At 41.6% G+C, this 25,535-nt stretch overlaps 1 protein-coding gene across 1 annotated transcript; it reads left to right on the top strand.

Moving 5' to 3' along the window:
- The first annotated feature begins 95 nt into the window (after positions 1–95).
- Ptcd2 (pentatricopeptide repeat domain 2) lies at positions 96–25,278 on the top strand. Its single transcript, XM_048368059.1, has 10 exons — positions 96–198; positions 699–791; positions 3,000–3,129; positions 5,376–5,493; positions 8,818–8,896; positions 9,422–9,513; positions 13,207–13,320; positions 16,001–16,075; positions 21,525–21,638; positions 24,484–25,278. Exons 1-10 carry the CDS (start codon positions 99–101, stop codon positions 24,706–24,708), a joined length of 1,140 nt encoding a protein of 379 aa, XP_048224016.1. The 5' UTR covers positions 96–98; the 3' UTR covers positions 24,709–25,278.
- Positions 25,279–25,535: the final 257 nt, after the last annotated feature.

Genomic DNA, 25,535 nt, shown 5'->3' with positions numbered 1-25,535 from the left:
CCGTCCGCGGACGAATCGCGTCCGGCGCCCGGCGGGCGCCGTGCCGGCGCGTAGGTGACGTCAGCGCGCCCTCGCTTCCGCAGTGGGTGCCTAGGGCAATGGCGGCCGCGTTCCGGTGTCTGGAGCGCGTCGTGGTGCAGGCGCCGCGGGCTTCGGGCTGCTCGCGCTGCCGCTACCGCGGGCCCTGCTCCGTGGGAGGTACCCGCAGCCCCCGGGCGTGCGTGTGGGGAGGGAGGAGCTGGGAGCGTGCCCCCCCCCCGGCGGGCGTCTCACGGAGAAGCGGCCCCGTGGCCCGCCGCGCGCGTGCGCTCTCGGCCTTGGCTGGGAGTCGGGGGTGGGGGTGGAGTCGGGACACCCCTCCCTCCCGTGGGAAGGGTCGAGCCCGGCAATGCTCGTGAGCGACCCCGAGGGGATCGGTGACCCCGTGAGAGGCGTGGGTCCGGGCCTGGGCGCGCGTGCCCGGCTCCTCTCGGTCTCTCGTGTCGACAGTAAGGAAATTCCAAGGTTAAAGGCTTCGCTTGCTGTTAAGTTGTCTTGTGGTGCTTTGGCCTCCCCCTCCCACCAGGGATAAAGTCATGCAGATGGATTTTATATGTAATAGGTGAAGATAAGATCAGTTAGAGACCGAGCTTTAAGTCTTTTATTTACTAAGTATAAAACATTCAAAATTATTTTTCTTTCCCCCTTTTAATTTTTAGCTAAAAGATACTTACTTACAGATAATATTGTGAAATTAAAAGAATTTCAACAGAAGAAAGTGATTGTTGCCTATAATCTTCCTGGTTCCAAAGGTAACGAACTTTTTTTCATCATTGTTACTTGAACTTCCTCTCTCCCTATTTTGGTTCTCGCCAGTGATGATCTGTTTCATAAGCAGAATTTAGTTTCCTAGTCTACCCTTAATATTCACCTTTTATCCCATACTCTTCTACCATAAAGTCTACAGTTCTACTTTTAAACCATCCTCTATAGATCTGTGCTGATCAAAGCATGGCCTTTAGGTCATCCTCATCATCTATTGAGAGACCAGTATAGATGCAATGGAAAAGCCTCAATGATTCATCTGAATTATATAGTTTAAAAACTCCAGGAAGTAGCACTGTGGCTCAAAGTAGTAGAGCCTCTAGCCTTGAGAGAAAAAGCTCAGGAACAGCACCCAGACCCTGAGTTTAAGCCCCACTACCAACAAAAAACAAACAACAAAATCCAGATAACTTAAGCTTTGTTGTAATCATGGACAAGAAAAACCTCTGAAATGAAATAATAGGAAACCAAACTCTGATATGTGTGATGGTGCATTTTGATGATTGTAAGGTTCACCAGAAAGGAAACCTGCCACATGGTTCAGGCAGAAAGGAGTTTATTAGGGGGAGAGCAAACTGCTGGCCTTCACGAACAAAATGGAGGTGTGGGGAGACAGTGGGGAAGGAAGAAGAGAAAAGACAGAGCAAGAAAAAAGGGAAAGAGTGCAGGGACCATGATGAGCCAGATTCTGTAGGAAAAGGTGGGAGATCTGGCCAGGTGGATTGGATGTGACCTCAGAGAAGGAGGAGGTAACTGCCTCCAGGTGTGCCAGTTACCCAGGTTAACTCAGGTACAGGGTGCAGTCCTAAACAGGTGTGTGGGTGCATCTGCATGAAGCCCTCCCTGGGGTGGACCTTACAATAATTTTTGCTCTGCTGGAAAATTCCATAGGTTCAGAATTTTCTTAAACAGGAAAAATTTGTATGAACTATGGATTTTACTGTGAATATAGTTCAGTGTGTTTGGGGAATGTGGAGGAAACAAAATTAGCAAAATTAATTCTTGGTAATTGTCCAAGCTGGGTAGTCATTGTATTGTTTTTCTCTACCTATGGATATGTTTGAATTTTTATTGTAAATAAAATGAAACTACTACAGCCCAACTACCCTAGGTTCCATTTCCTCTTTTTTTTTTTTTTTTTTGGTTGGTTGTGGGGCTTGAACTCAGGGCCTGGGTGCTGTCCCTGAGTTCTACTGCTCAAGACTAGTGCTCAACCACTTTAAGCCACAGCTCCACTTCCATTTTTGAATGGTTAATTGGGGCTGGCTTTGAACCACAATCCTCAGATCTCAGCCTCCTAAATAGTTAGGATTACAGGTGTAATAGCTCTTATTTGTTTCTGTTGACTTTTGCAGGTACTAGCCAGCTCTCCTTCCTCATTGCTAAATGTTTGTCAGCACTTGCTTAATACTTCCTGCCTCCATTCCCTCTCTGTTCCTAAAGAAATCTGTCTTCCCTCATTCCACTGATCCTAATGCCATCTCTGGGACACAAATATGGGAGTGGGGTGGGTATATTTATCTGCTGTTTAATACAGTCTACAATTTACTTCAGTCTTTTAATTTTTCCCTTGGCAGTTTTGAGCTATGTGAGGCTCACAGGCCAGGCTCCGGGTTATTGTCTAGGCACTGTTTCCCCCTGTCATCTTTTGTGTCAAAAAAGAAAAACCCATCAGTCCTTTAAGGAGCAGCAAACCCTATTTAGTGATGGAGTGCTTGCTGTTTAGAAGACTGGTCTTTTTTTGGTTATGTACCATTACATAGTACTTTGGCATGCTTTCTAACAATTGAGCAGTGAAGATATCAAAAGGGTTAAAAAGAGGGAAAGTTGCCAGGCACTGGTGGCTCACCCCTGCAATCCTAGCTACTTAGGAGGCTGAGATCTGAGATCACGGTTCAGAGCCTGCCCAGGCAGGAAAGTCTGTGAGACTCTGATCGCCAATAAACCTGGGCTAACCTCTGAAATAGTAGTTCTCAAACTAGTGTATCAAAGGATCACACAAGAAATAAAAATGTCTTTTCTTATCATCCTATCCCCAGAGGCTGTGTTTTAGAGAAAATCTTGGGTCATGTAGCCTGTCACGTAGAGGAGTCAGCCAGTGAGCCCAGAGCCCCTTTCTGCGTGCTTGTGGCCTATGTCAGACTTCTTACAGACTTTGCCTGGATGATAACCACCATTCTTTCTATATTTTCTAGCAGCCTACTTTAGAAAACTGGAAGACAAATTGATCCAGAACAAACTCATCTTGAAGGAAGAGTTGCAAACTTTGCTTCATTTGTGTCAGTCCCAGGATGATGTGGAGCTAGCAAAAAATGTCATTTACAGGTAAAGCATTTCCTTACCAGTCTGCCAGCTCTTGTCTCACTCTGTTCCTCTCCCAGAGCAGTCCCAGCCATGCTTTTAACTATGACCCATACACTGATGACCCCCCCCCCATGTCATGTCCCCCTCCCACCTTTAACTCTGGACATTTGTACTTAGACGCTGAGCTAGTACCTACTGGGTTCCTACTGCGTACAGTACATGGCAGGGGTTGCGCTACTCAAAACATAGAGTCACCACTTGCACAGGACAGACATTTTGGAGTCTTTCTGATAACAGAATAAACTTTATTGCTTTTCCTCTCCCCAGTACCTCTCCTCTCCCCTGTTCAGTCAAGCTTCAGTGTCTTCCCTGTGGACTCCTGTAGTTGATTTCTAATTCTTCTCCTTCCTCCATCCTTAAGCCCATTATACCTTTCAGAGCCATTAGTAGAGTTTCTATGTGAGAGAGAAGTTGCTGGAGGTCCCAAGCCTTCACCTGAAGTTTTGGAGCCTTAGCATTCCATTTCATCCCAGCCTCCCTCCTCCTGTTGTCCTCGCCACTCATTAACCTAACCCTGGCTGCGCTAACCAAAACGTGACTTAGAAACGGTCAGGCCTTGCAGATACTGCTGACCACAAATGGCTCAGTCTTCTGGCCAGGCTATGTTACCTGGTTGATCAAAAGCAAGTCTGGGTAAAAGTGGATCTCACTGTGGATGGATAGTACCATATACACACAGAAAGAGAAGGAACTAACCACAGCTATCTTTGAAACCCATCTAATGTTTTCATATTTTTCCCGTACAAAGGATTTGTGCTTTTGATAGGTTTTATTTCACATCTCTAATTATTACTATATATATGTATGTATATATACATACATACTGGTGTTTTGTTTTCTGAATTACTATAGTATAATAGTTTTCTTGCATATTTAGGAATAAAATACTGACAACACAAGATTCCATTAACATTAGGTATTTTAATTAATTATCCCCTGTTGTTGGACATCTGAATTATTATTTACAGTTTTTCCTGATACAAACAATGTCACAATGATACCATTATACATAAAACTTATTCTTTGTTTCTGTTTTGTGGTCAGAGGGTATATTAGCTAACTTTTAAAAATACTTGGGGCAGGCTACTTATGAAGAAAAGATAGATATTTAGCTCATAGTTTTGGAGGTTCTAGTGCATGGGACTGACACTGGCTCAGTTCTGGGAAGGATTGTCTTGACTATGTTACATCATGGTAGGTAGTGATGGTGATAATGACCACTCACCTCTTGATACTGGAAGACAGAGCTGGTAGGAGCAGGTCATCACTTTCTCCCAAGAACTGAGGTTGGGCACATCGAAACCACTCTAATCCCTTTCCATAGTAGGATTCTCAGTTAATCTAAGGCTTTCCTGATTTATTCCACTTCTTAAAGAATCCATATCACCTCTCAATATAGCCATATTGAGGCCCAAACTTGCAATACACAGACTCTTGGTAAACAAACCAAATCCAAACTGTAATAGGACATGAACTTTTGAAGGCTCGTAAATGTAAACTTTCAGGTTATTTTTACAAAAGGATAATACCATTTTATAGTCAAACTGTATCAGAAAGCAAAATTCTTATTTCAATTGTCAGCAGCAAATTATTTGAGATCCTCTAGCTTATCTTTCCTTACTTTTCTTTAAGTTGCCCAAAGCCAACAGCTGGACTGGCGGTATGGCTCAAGTGTAGTGTCATCCTTGAGTAGAAAAGGCCGAATGAAACTGCAAGGCCTTTAGTTCGAGCACTGTTACCAGTATTAAAAAAATGTATATTTTCCAAAAGTGTGTTTAGTTTGATTAGCTAGGTGACCATAGGTCACACATGCCTTTTAAGCTTAGGAAAGCAAAGCTTGCTATATACTATTAATATGGCTCTCTGTTGTCCTGTGGGGCGTGAGCCCAGCCTGTAGGTACACAGAGCATCATTTTCTCCTCCTGTGAGGCTGCTCCAAGGAGACCCCGACTCCCTCGCTTCTCTCTCTATTCAGTCCCAGCCACTTGTTGCTTATGTAGAAGATGATTATAATGGACACTCGTATTTTATTTCATAGGCTATGTTGGCCTCTAAGAAAATAGGTGCATTTGTTTAAGTGTCTGCTGTATTGACTTCCGCTTCTTCCTTACAAGTTAGAGTCATTCTTTATTCTGTCTCCATCACCTAGCAGAGTGCACAGCATGATTTGTTTCCCTTTGAGCTCATTAAATCATGTTGATCGCCAGGTACCATGCGGAGAACAGAAATATCACCGTGGGGCAATATAAGTTTGGACCACTTTTTATGAGGCTGTGTTACGAGTTGAATCTTGAAGAGTCGGCAGTGGAGCTCATCAAAGACCAGGTTATTGTTCCTTTATTCCATCTCCTGCCTGTGTGATTTCCTCAAGGGGTGCTTTTGGTATATCACAAAAGACATCCTTTCAGTGCATATTATACTTGGGTTGGGTAGTCAGAGAAAGTTCCCTGAGATAATCACTGTATTTTTAGAGTGTTGCTTCAAGCTGGTTTATATGATGAACTTGTAGGTCTCAGATCAAAGAAATAGGTACCTGCAGGTATAGGTATTGATGTCATTGTGTCTGCCTACTATGGATTTATTGACTTGGGGCAAACATCCTCTCAGGAGTTTTCAGAAGAAGCTGCTTTAACACAGGCTGCCATTTTATGGCTGCTGTCCTGTCCCGCATCTGTGCTTGAAGACTACATTTGTAAAATACTTGTCCATTTCCCAAAATGTTTTCTCATTTGAGTTTTAAAAAATTAATTTCTTTTGTAATAACTTATTGGATATCTACTGTGTAGTCAGCATTGTGCTTAAGTCCTTGGCATGCTTCATTGTTTGCTGCTATGGCTCCGAGGAGGTAGGTAACAGTTGCTATTTCCCTTTTACAAAAGAGGCTACTGTGACCTTGAAGGTATTATACATTCATTCACTTAACACTTGTTACATTTTAAGACAGATGCTAGACACCTCCTACATGTTAGTGTATTTAGAATTCCCCCATAACAATTTAATTTATTCTTACTCTTTATGACAGTATTCTCTTCATGACAGAAGTATTCATCTTTAGCTTGGCTGTTTGTTTGAGTGTGTAAAAGCAGGGCCTTGATATGTGGCCCATTGTGTTTAGATTATAGGCATGTCCTTCCTTAAGACACTTGTGTATTAGAAAGATGACCAAGGTATAGTAAGTAAAAGTAGTTTTGGAATAGTACTAATAATTGATCTTCTTTTTTTCTTAAACAAGAAATAATGCCCTCTATTATAAATGAAAAGTCTGGAAACTGACTGTATGTCTTTGGGTTTAGAATTTCTAAAAACTCGCTTTTTACTTTGTGTTGTTTGTTTTTGTGCTGGTACTGGGGCTTGAACTCAGGGCCAAGCTCTGGCTTTGCTTTTTCACTCAAGGCTGGTACTCTACCACTTGAGTGATACCTCCACTTCTGGCTTTTGCTAGTTAATTTGGAGATAAGAGTTTTTAGATTTGTCTTCCCAGGCTGACTTTGAACATCAATTCTCAGGTCTCAGCCTTCTGAGTAGCTAGGATTGCAGGTGTGAGCCATTAGTGTTTGACTATTTTTAATAAACTTGCTTTAATGTTGTAATTAAAGGGAAAGAAAAGTTTCATTTTAATAAGCAGAAGTCATATGAGTTTGACAACAAAAACAAAAATAAATAAATGTAAGTAAAGTCTTTTTAACCTATTTAGATATGAGAAGTTCTTGGAGCATCTAGAGTAGGATCTGCAGAATAGACTGTAATAAAAGAAACTTGAGCCTTTCAAGCTTGAGTCTTTTGAATAGCATATTTGAGTATTATTACATTATTATGGCATTCAAAACGCTAGAAGGATGGTTGGAAGCTATTGGTCCAAAAATATACAACTTGATCTAGAAGAAATTGACAGCTAATAAGTATGAATTATACCTTTTAAAACATGGCTGAGATCTGATGATGGTTGCATTTGAAGCCACCCGTGGCAGGAAATGCTATATAAAGACTCTTTATCTCCAATTAACCGACTGAAAGCCAAAAATGGAGTTGTGATTTAAATGATAGAGAACCTTGAGGGAAAAAGTGATGGGATTGCTCCCAGGTACTGGTTGTAAACCTTGGTACTAGCCCAATAAACAAATATGTTAATTAATTTTTAAAAACTGATAAGAGAGTAGATTTTAAATATTTTGCCGCAAGGAAATACAAGAATATGAAGTAGTATATGTTCATTTGACTTAACTATTCCATAACATCTATGTGTGTCCCAAACCACATATGTAATAAATACATGCACTCTTTATTGTCTGAAAATAAATGACATTTGAAACAGTGTGGAGTAACAGGTGTTGACTACAGTGGTTCATGCTTATAACCCTAGCCACTTGTAAGGTAGAAATCAAGATCCATAGGATCACAGTCAAGACAAGCCAGGGTAAAAGTTTTGCAAGGCTCCCCCTCAACCAATAGCTAGAGACATAGTGGCTTGCACTGTCACCTCCACTAGGAAGTATGGACAGGACAGGCCAGGGATAAAAATGAGGTTGTGCTTCAAACATAAATCAGGAAGGGCTGGGGGCATGGCACAAGTGGTAAAGTGTCTGCCGAGCAACTTGCAAGGAACTCTATTCCCAGCAGGCACTCGGTTTAAAACCCAGATGCTGGTAGCTCACACCTGTAATCCTGGCTATTCGGGAGGCTGAGATCTGAGGATCACTGTACAAAATCGGATCACTTACCATCCCAAAGCCAGAAGTAGAGCTTTTGCTCACATGGTAGAGCACTAGCTTTTTTTTGGGGGGGTGGGGGCAGTCCTGGGACTTGGACTCAGGGCCTGAGCACTGTCCCTGGCTTCTTTTTGCTCAAGGCTAGCACTCTGCCACTTGAGCCACAGCGCCACTTCTGGCCATTTTCTGTATATGTGGTGCTGGGGAATTGAACCCAGGGCCTCATGTATAGGAGGCAAGCACTCTTGCCACTAGGCCATATCCCCAGCCCTGAGCACTAGCCTTAACAAAGGGACAGCACCCGGTCTCTTGAGTCCAAGACCCTGGACTACCACCAAAAATAACAACAAAAAAACCCAACCCAGAAATAGTTTAAAAAAAAAAAAAAGAGAGAGAGAGAGAAAGAAAAACCACAAACAAAACCAAAAAAAAACAGCTAAAAACATTGAGAACTGCTATTATTTTCAAAAGTGCATTCTTTTCAAAAGTGTGTAATCAGTTTTGTATTATCTGCATGGTAAAGGAGGATTCCCTTCCCTCAGCCTAGTTCTCAAATATATTTATAGTTTCCATTTCATAGTATTAGTTGGTACCCAGGCTCCAGGGCCACTTTCCAGGGTTACTTGACTTACTAATTGGCTTAGATGCTTCTTCTGAGCATAATAAAGCCACATTTAGTTCAGGTGTTCCTCTCTGTGTTTATCAAACGAAGAAGTCTCTTGCCTCTTTCTCTGTGTCCTTCCCAAAGCATGACAACCAAGACAGTAGGCAATAGCTTAACTTTTTTCAGAAATAAATCCTTGATAGATCAGATTATTAGAGAATTCAGGAGCTAAATTAAAAAGTATGCAACAAAATAAGACCTGTATAGAAAAGGTACAAAATACCTATATGTATCCCTTAACAGTTTTAACTTTTAATCAACCTGTATTTTTTTCACTAGCGTTTACAAGGTTTCTTCTCCGATCCCACATCTTTCAATATTTTGATGGATATGTTATTTATCAAAGGCAAATATGAAAGTAAGTACTATACTCTTTGGTGGCTGGAAAATTCTGCTGTCTTTGTTGGTATAGGAATTGGGAAAAAAAATGGTAGGATTTAAAACATTAGGTCTGCCAGGTGCAGGTGGCTCATGCCTATAATCCTAGCTACTCAGGAGACTGAGATCTGAGGATTATGGTTTGAAGCCAGCCCAGGCAGGAAAAGTCCGTGACACTCTTATCTACAATTAACCACCAGAAAAACCCGAAGTGGCACTGTGGCTCAAAGTGGTAGAACTTTTCTTAAGCAAAAAAGCTCAGGGACAGCGCCCAGGCCCTGAGTTCAAGCCCCACAACCTACAAAACAATAAAAATAAATAAAAAGTTAGGTCTTTCTGCATGGCCTGATAATTTTACTTGACATTTAGTTAATTGTTAAATGACTTGGCGAAATAGCTTTTAGCATGCTGAAATGTACTTTGAGTGCTGATACTGGAAAGAGTAGAACTGCGGGAGCTAGCCAAGCCTGTGTTTGACCCCAGTGGTCTCTCTTCTCTCTGGCAGGTGCGCTGGAAGTATTGCTAGAGATGAAAAACCAAGATGTGAATTTCATCAAAGATACCTATGTGCTTGCATTTGCAATTTGCTACAAACTGGTAAGGTTGTTTCTCCTTAACCTTCAGGGTCTCCTTATATGTAATGTTTAACAGAAGATTTCTTTTTATCTCTCTGCCCAGTTTTGCCCAAGTTTCCTCTCTGTATGTTACAAATTCTTCAATTTTAAATGTATTTGGTTTTAGAAAGCTCAAGTCTCCTCTAACAGTTTTATCATGGAGAAAGTGGTGATCATCTCGGGCCGTCTCTGATAATCGTGTAAATAGTAGCAAGAGACAGTTGTCATGTTTCAGCCGTGTTTCAGAGTAGTCTTGTATGCTAGACTACTAGATTTCTTTTCCTGTCTCTCCTTTGGAGATCTTACCAAGTTTCTGGAGCCAAGTTTAGATTCCTTTGGCTTCCTCCGTGAAGTTTTTCATGATCACTGTAGCCAAGAGCAGCATGGTCTCCCCACTCTCCTTGCCTCTTGTTCGTGTCACTTATTGGCCTTGTGGCTTTGCCTGATACTTTGCTTAGAGGTGGAGATTCCATCTACCCCTTCAGAGCAGGGGGCTGCTGGCACCCAACAGGCCTTTGATAATTGTGCATGACATTAGAATGAACTCCTTGAGGATAAAATCCAGGATTACATCTATCACATAGAAACTATTTCTTTAGTACTAATGAAATGAATGAATGAACGATAACTGAAAAAATAAAATGAACTAAGTTTAGTATTTACACATGCCACCGTTTAGACTTTGTGTACCTGGATAATTAAACTTTATTTTTCTTTACTGAAAATAAAGAGCCCCAAGCAAGACAGTAGAACAGGGGTCATTGAAGAACTCCCCTAAAAGGATTTGTAAACCCCAGAGTGAGGTTCTGCCTGCTGAGGTCACCGTTGTGTGGAGACCCCTAGGTTAAGCCACTGCCACCATGTCTGACCAGAAGGCAATCCTTCAACTGAGGATTTGGAGGATAAGAAGGAAGAATACATTAAACTTAAAGTCAGTGGACAGGAGGATAGCAGTGAGATTCACTTCAAATTGATGGTGACAACACATCTTAAGAAACTCAATCATACTGTCAAAGACGGAGTTCCAAGGAATTCACTCAGGTTTCTCTTTGAAGGCCAGAGAATTTCTGATAATTATATTCCAAAAGAACCGGAGAATGGAGAAAGAAGATGTGATGGAAGTTTATCAGGAGCAAACAGGGTCATTCAGTCAGTGGTTTAGTCTCTTTATTTTCCATTAATCCTTTTATGTTTAAAGACAATTCTTTTGTAATGTGGTGTTCAAAATGGAACTGAATATTGGCACTCATCTCTTTAAAACATGCTAATTTAAATTCTAGTGTTTATTATTCATTGTTGCTTGTTTCCATTGTGCTGATTTGGGCCATCAAATGGTTTATGTGCAAAGGGCCCACATTCTTCAGGGCTGCATTCTTAGATAATACCAACCAATGCAAGTGTTCACAGAGACTTTCCAGGTGCTCCTGAAGTTCTAGCATGTAGTTGGCTTCACTCCTGGACTCTGACTTTCAGTGGTAGATGGAAGTTTTTCATAGAACTGAACTGTGGGGGGGAAAAAAAAACCTTTCCCTAACTTGAAGCTACTTTTAATGTCTATGTGTTTGTCCCAAAAGAAGACTATATCAGGATTGGAATCAAGCTGGCAGATTTACTAAGAGGGATACTTAACCCCAAAGATAGTTTCACTGAAGAAAAAGTAAATAAAGTTGCTCATGTAGAAATACATACAAAAACAAAAACAAAAAAACCTCCGCTAAAGAGTATAGCGATATGCTGTAAGCAGGAAGCTGTTGTATAGTGGAACAGAAGACTGGAAACTAGGAAAGTTGAGGTTTAGTCTTCACCTTTGTAGTAATTGGCTTTGAACGGCCAAACTTACCTCACATGTATGGACATCAGTTCCTCTAACTTTCTCCTTTTCTTTTCTTTTTCTTGATTTATTTGTATATTTTTGAGATAGAGTTTTGCATTATAATCCAGGCTAGCCTTGATCTTGAGATCCTTCTGTCTTGGTCTCCCATGTACTTGAATTGCAAGCATATGCTACCATGCCTGTTCTGCACTTGCCTTATGTGTAAACTGATTTGGGGATAGTAAGCTTCTCCCCCCCCCCAATATAAAAGGACATAAACAGTTAATATTTTCAGCTTTGGGACACAATTTTGCCTATACATGGTCTCTGTCACATATTCTGTGTTTTTGTCTTACCAGCCTTTAAAAATTAAAAAACAAAAACTGTGTGCTAGTGGCTATACCTACTATCCTAGCTACTTGGGAGACTAAGATTGGGAGAATTGCTTTTTAAAAAAAAGAAGAAAAAGTTTTCTTACTGTCATTATAAAGGTGATATACCAGAGGGGTTACAGTGACATAAGTCAGGTGAAGAGTGCATTTCTTTTTGGACAGTGTCACCTCTTCCCTCACTCTCTCCTAGAGAGAGTTGCTTTTCAAGGCCAGCTCTGGCAATAAAGTTCTGAAGACCCCTTCTTAATGAAGAGCTGGACCTGGTGGCATGCACCTTTTATCCTCACTATAAAAGAAAGTCTAAAATAGGCAGCTCGTGTCCAGGTGTGCACGTAGGCAAGGAAAGAGACCTCCCCTCCAGAGTAACTAGGGAAAAGTGTGGCTCAGCATTAAGACTGCCTGCCTTACAAGCACAAGGCCCTGAGTTCACAAGACCCCACTAATGCCCTAAAAATAAAGAATTCAAAACCCATTCTTGGCTGATGGCTGGATTTGGCTACAGGGCTTTGATTTGCTCATTCTGGATTAAAATCCTTTGCAATCACACATCACTCTGATTTTGTAAAGTAGAATGCCAAGAAAATGCACAACAGCAGAATGTCAGAATTCAGCACTGTGGATCCTGGTTTTCTGGCCTACTTAGGGATGCCTCCGCAACTGTGAGTTGAAGTGACAAGAATTTAATTCTGCTACTTAGGAGAGGACTTTTCCTTTTGTGTCGTGTCCAAGAATAAGTTGTTTCACTCAGTGTAGACCAGTCAGAAAATGGAGCTGGGTCAGCCAGCACAGACTCCCAAGTTGTCTCCACAAACAGACCTCTCTTCTCTGATTCAGGCCTTGTTTGGAGGACTGCGGGTGTCGCTTGTCATAAACCTCTTTCAGCTATCATTGATGTCTTGCTGCTCTGTGTGTGTTGCTCAGATTCTAGAGAGGTGTTTTTTTTTTAAGGTTTTTGTTTTCAAATTTTCAAATAATATATGCTCAAATTTGCACTCAAGTTTCTAAATATTAGATTTATCTAGATATTTTCAGAATGGAAATTCTTTGTAAAAAAGTAATTCCTGGTGTCGTTAAGCATTACTATATTATTTAGTATACTATCAGGCCAACTAGCTAGAAACTAGCCTGCCAGACATACAGACCTCGATGTTTGCTTAGTGAAATGGTTTCATGACAGAAAATTGATGACTTAAAAAAATAAAGATTTAGGGGCTGGAAGTGTGACTTGGTTGGTAGAGGACTAGTCATTGAGCAGAATTTTCAGGTACTAGGTTCAAGTCTTGGTCTCAGGGTTCTCTCTAAAAAAAAAAAATACATAGATAACTTGTTATATTTGCTAATAGCCTCTGTGTGGAACTTAATTTTTTTTAATGGTTTGAGGAAATTCTTACCAAGGGAAACCTGAAATACTAAACACTATTAATAATGTCATTAAACTTGAGGGCCAATGACATTTTCTTTTTCCTCACAGAATAGCCCAGAATCTTTTAAAATCTGTAATACATTAAGAGAAGAAGCCTCAATGAAAGGAGATATTCTCTCCAGGAGAGCAATGTGCTTCACTGTGGCATTAGCGCTGAAACAGGTAAGGCTTTGGGGAACATGAAAGTGAATTGGGAGTAGACACACTTCACTTTCATTCATTCTTGCTTTTTAATTCACTTTTTTTCCTTCTCATTATATTGTAAAGAAAAAGTCTCTATAAAGAGAGCCAGAAGTTGCTATGGCAACCTATTTCTACCTATGACCCCAAAGAATTTTATTTATATTTGAGGACCCAACATACATTTCTATTTAAAATGAGTTGACTTAGAAGTTTCCCTTAATGTTCTCCAAAGCTGGGATAACTATAAACTACAGACAGCCCATTGCGACAAGGGTTTTCAGAGTCAGACCCACCTGTTGAGGTCTGAGTGTGATTTGATTGAGGCTTTGGCCTTCATTCAGTCTTCCTCACTCACCTACTCAGTTGGAGGTAGCTGAGGTCCAGAGAGGAGAGACCTCTATGCAGTTAGACCTCAGTGAAAGGAGGGCAAAGCTAGAACCCTTGAGCACCTCCTCTGTTAGATTCTCTTGAAGCCTACTTCTAAGATGTCCCATTAAAAGGCCTAAAACTTAAGAAACACAAGGTTGCTGTGTAGTGAAAGGAAATTTCATGGCAGAAGCATTTTGACCAAGCCAGATTATTTATCCAGCTGCCAAACAGGGCTGGAGAGCTCTTACTTGCGGCTATTTAGCAATCTTACTCTTATCAGGGTACATCCATGATCATTTCTCTAACTTCCTGAAGTTAATTTCTGCCCAGGAGAATTATCCTGTCCTCATTAATCTGACAGGAGCCAAGCAAGATGAATTAATTAAAGTCTCTTCTAAGTCATATGTAGCCAACTTCCTTTTGTGGCTCAAGTAGTTTCTCCTTTATGAAGTGTCAGAACACAGTTTGGAGCACAGACATATTATTGTTCCATGTTTGTGAACAATATTATGCCATAGTATCAGTATAGCATTATAAAGTGCATTCTTGGTTGGGTTTACTGCTTTTGCCCTGAATTCACCCATGCTAAATACTGATATTACCACCCTTGCTTTTGTTTCTGTTTGATTTGATCAGATTTGAATTTACTTTATATATACCTTTTCTAACCTTTTGTTTGTAGTCTTTCTGAATTGTTTTGCTTTAGGTGTACCTTGTACATTGTCTAAATTTTAAGTTTGCTTTGTAATATAGTGCTGGTTTTTCTTGTCTATATTAATATGACCTAAGTATTATTTTATTGGATGTTTTCTTTTCTTTTTTTTTTTTTTGGCCAGTCCTGGGCCTTGGACTCAGGGCCTGAGCACTGTCCCTGGCTTCTTCCCGCTCAAGGCTCGCACTCTGCCACTTGAGCCACAGCGCCACTTCTGGCCGTTTTCTGTGTATGTGGTGCTGGGGAATCGAACCTAGGGCCTCCTGTGTCCGAGGCAGGCACTCTTGCCACTCGGCCATATCCCCAGCCAGATGTTTTCTTTTTTTATCACCTAAAATTTCTTGTGTCATTTTTCCCTCTCTGTGGCTTTTATTTTTCTCTAGTGGCTACTTAAGGACACAGCCTGGATTATGAGCCCCACCCCTACTTGTGTTTCCCTTTATTGCTAGCAATGACAGACATGTGTCTCTGCACACATGTCTCTGCACAGACATGTGTCTCTGCACAAGCCATTGTGCTTTTCCTATGGCTCTGATACTGGCATGTGTACTACCATGCCAGCCATTAGTTGAGGTGGAGTCTTACCAAATCATTTCTGCCCAGGCTGGCCTCAAACTATAATACCCCTGTTTCCATCTATTCCTCCCAAGTAGCGAGGCTTACAAGTTTGAGCCACCCTGCCTGGCTTCCATACTTTACTTTATAATCTTCTTTTTCTTCTTTTGCTCTTGATAGTACTGTCATTTCTTCATTTTTTTTTTGTTCTTATGACAACCTCATACACATTGCAGTTTGGCCCCCAGTTATGCACAGGTTTTTTCCTCTCTAGTCAATGGTAACAGGCATTGAGGGAGTTTTCATTGAACAGGCTCTTCTCTTACAGCTCAAGTAGTCTAATCTATGAAAACCATTGACCAGCTTTTCTCTGCTACCACCAGAAACTTCCCCTTCCTGATCCTGAAGTCTCCCAGCCCTGTAAGCAGAACCTGGGCTGTGCACTTCAGGTTGTACCCTCTAAGAACCGTAACAACGCACGTCGTGGGGCATTTTGACCCATGCAGCACTGTCCCCTCAAAACCTTTTCCAGCACAGCACTGTCTTCTTCATCACGTGGTCCCCTCTGTCTACCTTTTGTTCAGTGCGGTCCCTGAGCAGCACGGTGCCTCCGGTCCACCTTCTACTCAGCAGCGCTGTCTCCTCTCACCATCTTCTCCTGAACCTTCCTAGGCTCCATCCCCAGAGTCTGGCGGCATTCCTGCCTCTTCTGTGGTCTGAAGCTTCTCTGTTGTAATTATGTCAAAGATGGGATTACAGTCCCATTTTCCTTAAAAGCAAATTCTAGTAGGAGAAGGGGAAATGCTAACTCAATGCTTTCTTTTTAGAAACTATACTTATTAAAGCAATAATATGCCTCTGGATGAAACATTTTATGGCATTTATTTTTGATTACCAGAACTTTGTCAGCTTTAAAACTTTTGAACTGCAGAGTAGGATGGGACTTTTTTGCCTACTTAAAAGTGGTTTTATGATAAGAGAAATGGTCATATGACTTGGAATTTGACTTTTTTTTCTTCCTAGAATGAAGTGGAAAAAGCTATGTCCATTTTCTCCAAAATTGTAAATCCAGAGAGTATAACCTGCAGTAATTTAAATGTAAGTGACTTCTTTATGGTTTCAGGTGACAAAGTGTGGTACATGTCTTCTTTCTTTTCTGTGTGTATGTTGGATCTCAGTTCAGCAGAACAGTCATCAGTGGAGCTCCACTGAATGCAGATTCGCCGTGAGGAGAGTCAGTGCAGGGCTGCTCCCTCAGCTTAGGATCGTGTGGGAGACATAGGTGTGCAAGGCATCAGATGGAATTAAGCGCTGTAGGTGTGAGGCATGACTAGGAAGGTTGTGGGGGTAGAAAAGGAGACTAATGGAGGCTGACCCCAGCCTCTTTATCCTACATCCTACTTGGATCCTATCTCTGGTAGCTAGCTCTAATATTGTGATTAATGACCTAATGCACCTATGGTGCATTAGTGCTGACACCAGCTAAGTAAGTACTCAGTAAATACTTGCTGTTGTCCGTATTATATTGTCAGTCTGCCAAGGCTCATCTTCCCCAGGGTAGCCTGTGCTATATACCCTGTCTCAAAAACCAAACTCTAAACAAACAAAAGAAATTTCTTTTCCAGGAAACTCTTCCAAATGTCTAATCTCAGTTCTTTACATTGCATTGTAAGTCTCTTTAATTGTTCTCATGGATGATGAAAAAGAAATGATGGCCAGTCATTTAGTAGCTTTCAGGAGCTAGCTCTCTTATTAGACTTTTGTTGTTGTTTATTACCAGAGCTTGGGCTCTCAGCTTTTTTGCTCACAGATGGCATTCTACCATTTGAACCATACCTCCAGTCTGGCATTTAACTGGCTAATTGGAAAGTAGAGTCTTACAGGCTTTTCTGCCCAGGCTGCCTTTGATTCATGATCTTCCAAGTCATCGCTTCTGGAGTAGTTAGGATTACAATATGAACCAGCGGCACCCTTTTTTTTTTTTTTTTTTTTTTGGCTGTTGTTTTGTTTGTTGGCTTTTCATGATTTAGTGAACCTTGGCTTTGCCAAGACAGTCTTCGCTTGGAGCCCTTAAATGTGATTAGTAACTGTGGAGGAACAGGAAACTAACAAATATAGTGACAGGAAAAGTAGACAGTCTGTTAAGTAAATATTAACAAGAATAAATGAAGTTTTCGTTTTCCTTATCTACTTTAAAAATCAATGCCTTGCACTAAAATCTTTCTCCCACTGCCAGTTGGAATTGCAATTAACCTAATTCTCTCCTACCTTAATTTTCTTTTATCTACATTGTTCTTGCTGCTTATTTGACCCAAAGGGTCTGGTTTCCTATTTTCCAAGCCAATATTTGCTATGTACTGAATTGATCTAGCAGACGATCTCATCAAGACCCACACTGACAGTCTGAATTTAAACCCATTAATCTCAAAAGAACCATAACCTCTCTTTAGCAGGGCTGCTCAACATCAAAAGATTAATTTCTACTTCTGATTATGTCTGAACATAGATGACTACCTTCTGATTCTGTTTGAAATTTAACCATTTCTCTAGAAATCTGGTATTTTGTCAAATGCAGGTCTGCTTTGGAATTGAATTTCTTTTGCTAGGAAATTAAGAAGTATGGTTTTGGTTTCGTTTGTTTTTTTTCCAATCTGTGCTGCTTTTATCATTTATTTGCTTGCACTGGTGAGTGTCATAGCACCCCTTCTCCTATTCAGTGAGGTCACTCTAAAGTTGTAGCTGGTACTTAGGCTGGGAACTGTAAGCCTCCAAAGTGGGGAAGAGACAGATTCATTTATCATACAGTCTCTTTGGATACTCCTCAGCCATATATATATATTAAGTGGGAAATTGCATTTGGTTGGGAGTAGCATAAACTAAAACAAAGAAATTTCGGACAACAAAAAGCAGAGTCTGTAGAAATTAGAGGTTTTAGTTTTCTTGTATGTGGAGAAACCAGATGTGGTTGGTCCTTAGCATGACATTCCATGATGCCATCAGGAAGGGCCTCTCACTGTTCTACTCTGCCCTTGCAAACAGGTGGCTTCCATCCATTACACCCCTTCCAGCAGGGAGAAGGAGTAGTAGGAGAGAACAGAAACATTGGTCCCTTTAAAGATGCCTTTCCACATCTCTCCCAGCAACTTGTACTTACGTGTTGCTAATCCCATGATCACCCCTAAATGCAGAGCAACCCGAGAAATGAACAGCTTTTGGAGTTTGTTCTGTTACCAGAGAAGAAGTGGGAGAGTGGATATTGGCTGGAACATAGTGATCTCTACCATATATGGTATTCTGCTTCAAGGAAGCAAACTTCAAAAGGAAATATAAGAAACCAGAAATCAAATTTCAGTACTCTCAGGGCTTGTGTTCCCTTTGCAGGCCAAAGGTATCCAGTGACTCTCATCACTTCCTGAGACCTCACAAAATCAGCGGGACAGGAAGATTGCATTCCTTAAATAGTTTTTTTCTACCAAATTCCCTTGTTCCTTGCTAATTCAGTTTCCCCAGTCTTTGATTTGGAATGTATGTTAAAGTGGTATGCTGTACCTTGTTTTAGTTTTTCTTAACTGCACCCTGAAGTTTGAGACAAGACCCTCATTTAAACTCGCCCTTGGCTGCTAGTCAGTAACGAACAGTCTCAAGGGGATTGTGCCTCTTCCGTGTGGTTGGAAGTTAGAAAAACCTTCTTGAAGCTGCTGCTGAATCAGATAGTTGCTGTAGCAGGAAGGGAAGCTGGCATAACAGGTAAGGTACAGTAACACTGACATCTTTTAGAGGACAGGTCATTTCGTTCCGGCACAGGGCCCCACTGGTCTGTCTTTGTGCATGGCTAGGGGGCCCATCCTTCTGTTTCCATTCATTGTTAGCAAGGCTTGGCCAGATGCCAGGAACTAGAGACCCAGCTCTCAGCCGGGAAGGTTTGCCCTAGTCCTGAAGAGGAAGGCCACTAACTAAATTGGAACTCATTTCTATTAATAAAAGCACTAAGAATGAAGGGTTAGGGATTTCACCCCACTTGCAAGCTAATGAGTTAGGTGCCTGTCTCACGGGTCTTGGGGAAGTACTGTAGACACAGCTGAAGTACAGTTTGTTGTAGCAATAGCAGTAGCCAAAGTATTGGTGTTTTTACATCAGCTCCCTGAGCTCCAGTTCCTGTGGAGTGACATGAAGACAAACAGGTCTGTTTGCCTTTTGTACACAAACAAAGTGTGTTTTAGGAGAGGAACAGTGAGCTTAGGGAGTTTAAAAAAAAAATCTCTAATAGACAATAAGCATGCCTGCCCTTTGCTTTGGACGAAACCCTGTATCTGTTGGTTATACAGACATTCCTCAAAAGATGGTCTAGAATAAAGACAGTCCCACGATTCTGCCGGGAGGACTTGGAGGAATTCAGACCAGGCATGGCGGACCTGTGATCTCTGCTACTCTAAAAGCAGAGATCAGGTGGACTGCAGCTCCGAGTCATCCTGGGCAAAAAAGTTCTGAAGCCCCTCTCCTCCCCCCCAGTCTCAACCAACAAGCCGGGCATGGTGGTGTGTGCTTATGATCTCAGCTACACAAGTAGCTTAGGTGAGGAGATCACTAGCTATTTATCCTGGGCATAAACAGAAGGCCCTATCCAAAAAGAGCAAAACAACAACAAAAAAGCTGGATATGTGGTAGAGCATCTTCCTAGTAAGCACAAGGCTCTGAGATTAAACCTTAGTACAGCTTAAAACGAAAAGGATATGTAGAAATTTCAGAGACCTCTGGGATATTGTCTCCCAACAAAGAGTGCTTGTGCTTTAGATCAGGGCCCTCAGAATGAGATTTTTTTTGTATTGAGGCTACTCAAGGTCATTTCATTCTATTCTTCAGGCCTGAAGGTAAACCCTTTGTCCTGGTAGACTGCAGGCAGTTGTCTTACTAGGCCTCAGCTCATCCAGTGCTCTCATCTACTTGGAAATCTTGAACAGGATTGGTTCGCTACTGAGAAACACGTACCAGTCTTGCTGTGCTCTATGTCTTCCTGTTTGTGGTGTGATCTTTCCATTGCTATCTGCTGTGCTGTGACCCAAGAAAGAGAACCTGCCTTAATCTTTGCTGACTGATGCCAACCTCCAGGACTGTGAACTAAACCAGCCTTTTCTCTTTATAAGAAGTCTGCTCAACAGACTGTTAGAACATAGGCAGCCAGAGAATAGCTAGTTCATGATTAAAAAGGAAAACCTCTTTCAGAGGAAATTTACCTTTCATAAGATCAAAAGCCTTGAAAATGTTCAGCCCTTGGACTTAGTAATTTTATTTCTAAGAATCAAATCTTAAGAAATTACCAGGTTTTTAAAAAATATATACGTATAGAACAAAAAAATAGCATTTTTTTCCATGATTAGTTCCTATGTGTTTGTTAAAAATGAGGTTTTCTTTTTGTAACATTTTTTATGGGTATGTATGTGTGTGTGCACTGGTACTGAGGTTTGAATTCAAGGCCTCAAACTCTCACTTGGCTTTTTTGCTCATGGTTGATGTTCTGCTACTTGAACCACAGCTCTACTTCTGGCTTCTCAATGGCAAATGTACATAAGAGTCTTACAGACTTTTCTTCCCTGGGTGGCTTAAAACTGAGATCCTCAGGTCTCAGCCTCATGAATAAGATAACAAAGGAATACGATTCCAAACGTGAGCCACCAGCACCCAGCTTTTTTGTAATGTTTCTAATATCTTGGGAAAGATTATTCATTGAATAGCAATTGGTACAAATAACAATCAAATTTGAAGAAGCCAATATATTTGAAAGAGCAAATCAAATTATAAACTGGTTGACATTGATTGGCAAATTCTCATTTCCTCTTTTCTGTGGTTCAGATCGTACAGTGAGTATTGATAACTAGGGGAGACGATATACCTGATTTTTCTTGCACTGAATGTGTCAATATGATGGAAAGTAGTAGCATTCTTTTTAAAGCACAGTTCGGTGCCCACATTAGAAGTGGGAGGGCCTGTGTAAGTCCTGTGCCAGCCTCCACTCTGCCTGCATCCGCCTGCTAACAAACTAAAAGGTACCATTTACAGTACCTGATTTTAGGAGACTGTCTGTCATGGTCCTGACTGCAGAGGAAGAAAGGAACTTTGATCTTGTCTGCTGAATCCCTCTTGTGGGCTGGATTTTAATGTTCACAGTAATTCAAATGTGAGGTCTCACAATACTTTTCCCATTTTACCAATGAGGAAGTAAAACAAATTAAGTGCTTGGCGCTGAGTCATATAGTCGGTAATTGCCAGTGTTGAAATCTCAACCTATGTTCCCAAGCCCATGCTCTCTCCATTGTTTGCTGTCTGCAAGTTTTGCAGCTGTGGTGTTGGAGTCGCTGTGGGAGAGCGTTGGCTGGTGGGTGGGTACGCCGTTCCCCACATTTGTTTGGACTTGTGCAAGCCATTGAATTAGGAAATCGCACCAAGGTAGGGTGAATGACTCTTGTTGCAGACTTACCTAACGAGGTATGACGTTCTTATCATTGAAGTGCTGGCTCAGTCTTGGTTTTGCTGATTTCTCCTTCTTATTCAGATTGTAATCTACATCCAGTCAAATATGTTAGAAGCCCTGATAGAGATGCTACAGGGTGCTGCAGAAGGAAATTTATCAAAGTTTGTGAAAAGATACAAGTTCTCAGAGGAAGTGGTAAGTAGGCATGTGCTGCACACACCTCTTAAACAGTGTTCACCGGTGACTTCTTTTGGGCCCCAGGGTTTGAATTCAGGGCCTTGTGCATGCTGAGCAGGCTCTCTGCCACTTGAGCCAGACGCCCAGCTCTTTTCTTACTTGATGATTTGTTTTCAGTTAGGGTCTGGCGTTCTGCCTGGGTGGCCTCAGACCTCTACCCTCCCACCTGCGGCCTCCCAGGCGGGTGGGCTCACAGGCGCTGGCCGGCACACCCAGCTTAGGATTAGACTACCTGGAATCAGTCTTTGGCTGACTTGGCCTGGATCACAGCCGCTCCTAGTGTCTATCTCCCGAGGAGTGACCGCTGTACCCACCCCTCCCTGGTGTCTTCATCCCATAACCCACCTCCCTAGAGACATGGTTGATTACTGTATCTTCTTTTTTGCTCCTGTTTTAAGACTTCCACGTGTCAGTACAAAGATTTTTTTTTCCTTCTAACACAATATCCTCCAAAATGTTTCCTTTTACATCATTTGTTTCCCTGCATTGTTATTATGGGCCTAATCTTTCTTTTCTTGTAGATGACAATTTATACCTTTTACTGTTTCCCCTGAAGCCTTCAAAACCTTCTCCCTACTTCTTACTCACAGTTAATGACCTTGTTTCCTGTTTCATGGAGAAAATAGACACAGTGAGAAGCAAATGACTTCCATATTCAAGCCACTGGCTCATTTCCCTACATGCACATAGTATCTGGCACTTACCTCTAGAGTCAGCCTTTCTTAATTACACACTAGATCCTATCTCCTCCCACAGAGCACTTCTATCATCAAATAATATGGTATTGTATCTCATCTTAAAAAAGAAAGAATTAGCCATATGCTGATAATGCCTGTAATCCTAGCTATTCAGGAGGCTGGGATCTGACAGTCATATTTCTAGTCAGTCTCAGCAGACAAAGCTGACAATTTTCAGTTAACCTGTAAGAAGCCAGAAGTGAAGGTGTGGCTCAAGTGGCAAAGTGAGTGAAAAAGCTAATTGAAAGCAAGAGGTTCTGAGTTTTAGCTTGGGTGGTGTCACCACCAAAACAAAACAAAACAAAAACCACTAAAACCTTCTATCATGCCAGTGAAAGCAAAGCATGTGTTTAGCTAGGAAGGTTCAACCTTATAAAATTTCAATTCTTCCCAAGCTAAGGTAATAGAATAAGAATACATTACCAATAAAAATACCACTGTTTTCTTATGTGTCTTCAATTTAGTTGAAAGAGCAACCAAAAGAGAATAGCTAGGGAAGAGCCTATGAAAAAAGAAATAAGAGGAATGAATGAGGTCAAAAGCTATAGCGTGGCTTAACTCAAGAATTAACTTGTGGCTTAACTCTTAACTTACTATAAGTTAACTGGAGTTAACTTTAGTTAACTGAAGCTCTAGTGTGGCTTAACTCGTAATGTGACCAACCTGTAGGACATAAGAAAAGGTCCAGAGATAGACCTGATTGCATATGCAAATTCAAATGGAGACAGTCACCGCATTTCCAATCAGAAGAGATAGACTGGAACCGAGATAAGTACATAGACAGTGGGACAGGAGGCATTCTTTTACCACACACCAAGATGGATAAGATACTAAAGTTTAAAATGAAGCTGTGCAAATACTAGATACAAATATTGGTGAATTATTTTGTAACCCTTAATGGAAAAGCTTTTCTTCTCTAGTCATAAGCCAGGTCAGTGATAGATTGATAAACCTGACTGCAAAGAACTTGAGCAACTGCCTAGCAAGCACAGGCCCTGAGTTCAAACCTCAGTACTGCCAAAATAATAAGTATTATTATTTAATTGATAGGTATTGTAACTTAAGCTTTTCTCCTATGATAATTCAAAGATACAATAACAAAGACAGAAGGTAAAAGACAAGCTAAAAGATGAAACTTTTAAACAAAGGCTAATTAACACACATATGAAGGTTATTTTTAACATAAAAAGAACATAAAACCTTAAAAATGAGTAAGAAATATGAACAGAGCTGGCCAAAAAGAACTATGAATGGCCTTAAATAGTTGAAGAGATGTTGAACCTTGAGAATCCAGAATTAAACTACCTGGAAGTATTACTCATACTTTAAATGAACAGAGAACTATAAATAGTCGAAAGTGCTATTATACCACTAGAGGGCTGTTGAAATCATTGCTGGCTTCCCGTAATCCTGTTAACTAAAGCCACTCAAATGTTAGCTCCTCTCTTGTTTGGAACTACAGTACAACTATAGTAGCTACAGTTAACTACAGTAACAAGGCAGTAAATATCTTTTCTGCATAGATCCTATCTGGTTCTCAAGCTGCCACTCTGTTTCTCTCATGATAGAACTGATGTGTATATGTGGTTTGAGGAAGGTTACCTCTCCCTTTCTCCTTTGGGATGAGAAGGGGGCCTCTGGGACAGCCTCTGCATCCTCATTCCCTCCCGTCATTCTCCATGCAGCTTTTCTAAATCTAAGTCAGCCCGTCGCCCACTTTAGACCTTCTGGAGACTTAGAAGTTCCATAAAGCTCGCCCTGGCGCTATAGAAAGACTATGTAATTTGACCTTGCCTCCTGCTCTAAAACGTTACGTTGAGCAGCGTTGATTTACTTCCGTGCTGTACGCATGTGTGTTAGTACTGTCTGAACTCCCTTCTAGAGTTCATACTGATTCTGAACATGGTGTGCAGCGAGGGGAATCCCCCAATCTGGCCTGCCTCTCTCCTGCTTTAATCACTTGAGATGTGCCCTGTACATTTTGCAGGTTTGTCCCTACTTCTTAAAGAATATGAAGAGCAAAGGACTCTTATAGAGACATATGATTTGTTTTTATTTTTTACCAGCTGGCCAAAGTAAAGGAGAAAGTGAAAGATGTGCCCTCCCTCGTGGCCAGATTTGATGAGATCTATGGGAAACTGCACATCAATGGCCAGGTCACCACGCACACGTTGGATGCTCTGCTCTGCCACACCCCAAAGGACAAGACATCCCACACATTGCTACTAAACCAGAAGACTATCAGCCATCGGACTTTCCAGCCCCTCAGCCGGTCCCTGCTGGCTGAGTAACTCTTTGTAAGCTTCCTATAGGTCTGAGGGGCCTGAGAGGCGAGGCATCTCACATCACGAGACACTTGGCTAGCGCCTGGCCTCCTGCCTAAGCTCCACGTCCATCGAGTGGCGTCGCGCTGATGAGTGGGGCCAGGACGCTGCGCCGCTGAGCTGCCGTGCCAAGGGAGTTGCGGAGCTCCCTCCGAAAGGCGGCCCTTCCGTACCAACTGCCGAGGGAAGAGCAGGGCCCCGTTTCCAGTGCAGACCCCAACTAGGTGTCATTGGGAAGGCTTTTCACCGGACGCCTAGTCAGCCCCGACCAAATTTGCAAGGGAGGGATTACTTGGAACATTATACCTCGCTGAATATAGACCTGAAAGCCTATCCCGCCGTGATGGGAAATCACCAAGGAGTGTTTCACCCTTCGCCATCATTCACCCGTGATCCCAAGCAGGGTGCTTCGGCCCTCACGTCCCATCTGCAAAACAGTGGTGCCTGTGTGTACTGGCATACTGGTTTGAAACTGCCACTTGAGGTTCAGTAGGGCTAAACTCTGCTCAGTGAAGGAAATAAAAAAATACCTGAGCAAACTTCTCGTGGTTGTGTTTATTTTCTCAGCAGCATAAACAAAACCAGAATTTAGCTTTCAGGAATTAGTTAAGACCACATATGGTGCTACATCTGTTATCCCAGCACTTAGAACACAGGGGCAAGAGGATCACAAGTTCCAGCCTGGAAGCTAAATTTTTGAGGCCCTAGTCCTACCCACCACCTCAAAAAAAAAAAAAAAGTGGGGGGGGGGGAAGTAATCCACGTGTTTTTCAAAGAAATGCCACTATAAAACA

Source organism: Perognathus longimembris, chromosome 19 (assembly GCF_023159225.1).
Source record: "Perognathus longimembris pacificus isolate PPM17 chromosome 19, ASM2315922v1, whole genome shotgun sequence".
Classification (NCBI taxonomy): domain Eukaryota; kingdom Metazoa; phylum Chordata; class Mammalia; order Rodentia; family Heteromyidae; genus Perognathus; species Perognathus longimembris.
The sequence above is the reverse complement of the archived record's forward strand: the minus strand, read 5'-3'. Positions and strand labels throughout refer to the sequence as shown.

Coding starts and splice junctions, on each gene's coding strand:
- Ptcd2 (XM_048368059.1), top strand. CDS start 99: ATGGCGGCCGCGTTCCGGTGTCTGGAGCGCGTCGTGGTGCAGGCGCCG. Junction 3,130..5,375: donor GCAAAAAATGTCATTTACAG/GTAAAGCATTTC, acceptor GTTGATCGCCAG/GTACCATGCGGAGAACAGAA. Junction 13,321..16,000: donor TGGCATTAGCGCTGAAACAG/GTAAGGCTTTGG, acceptor TTTTCTTCCTAG/AATGAAGTGGAAAAAGCTAT.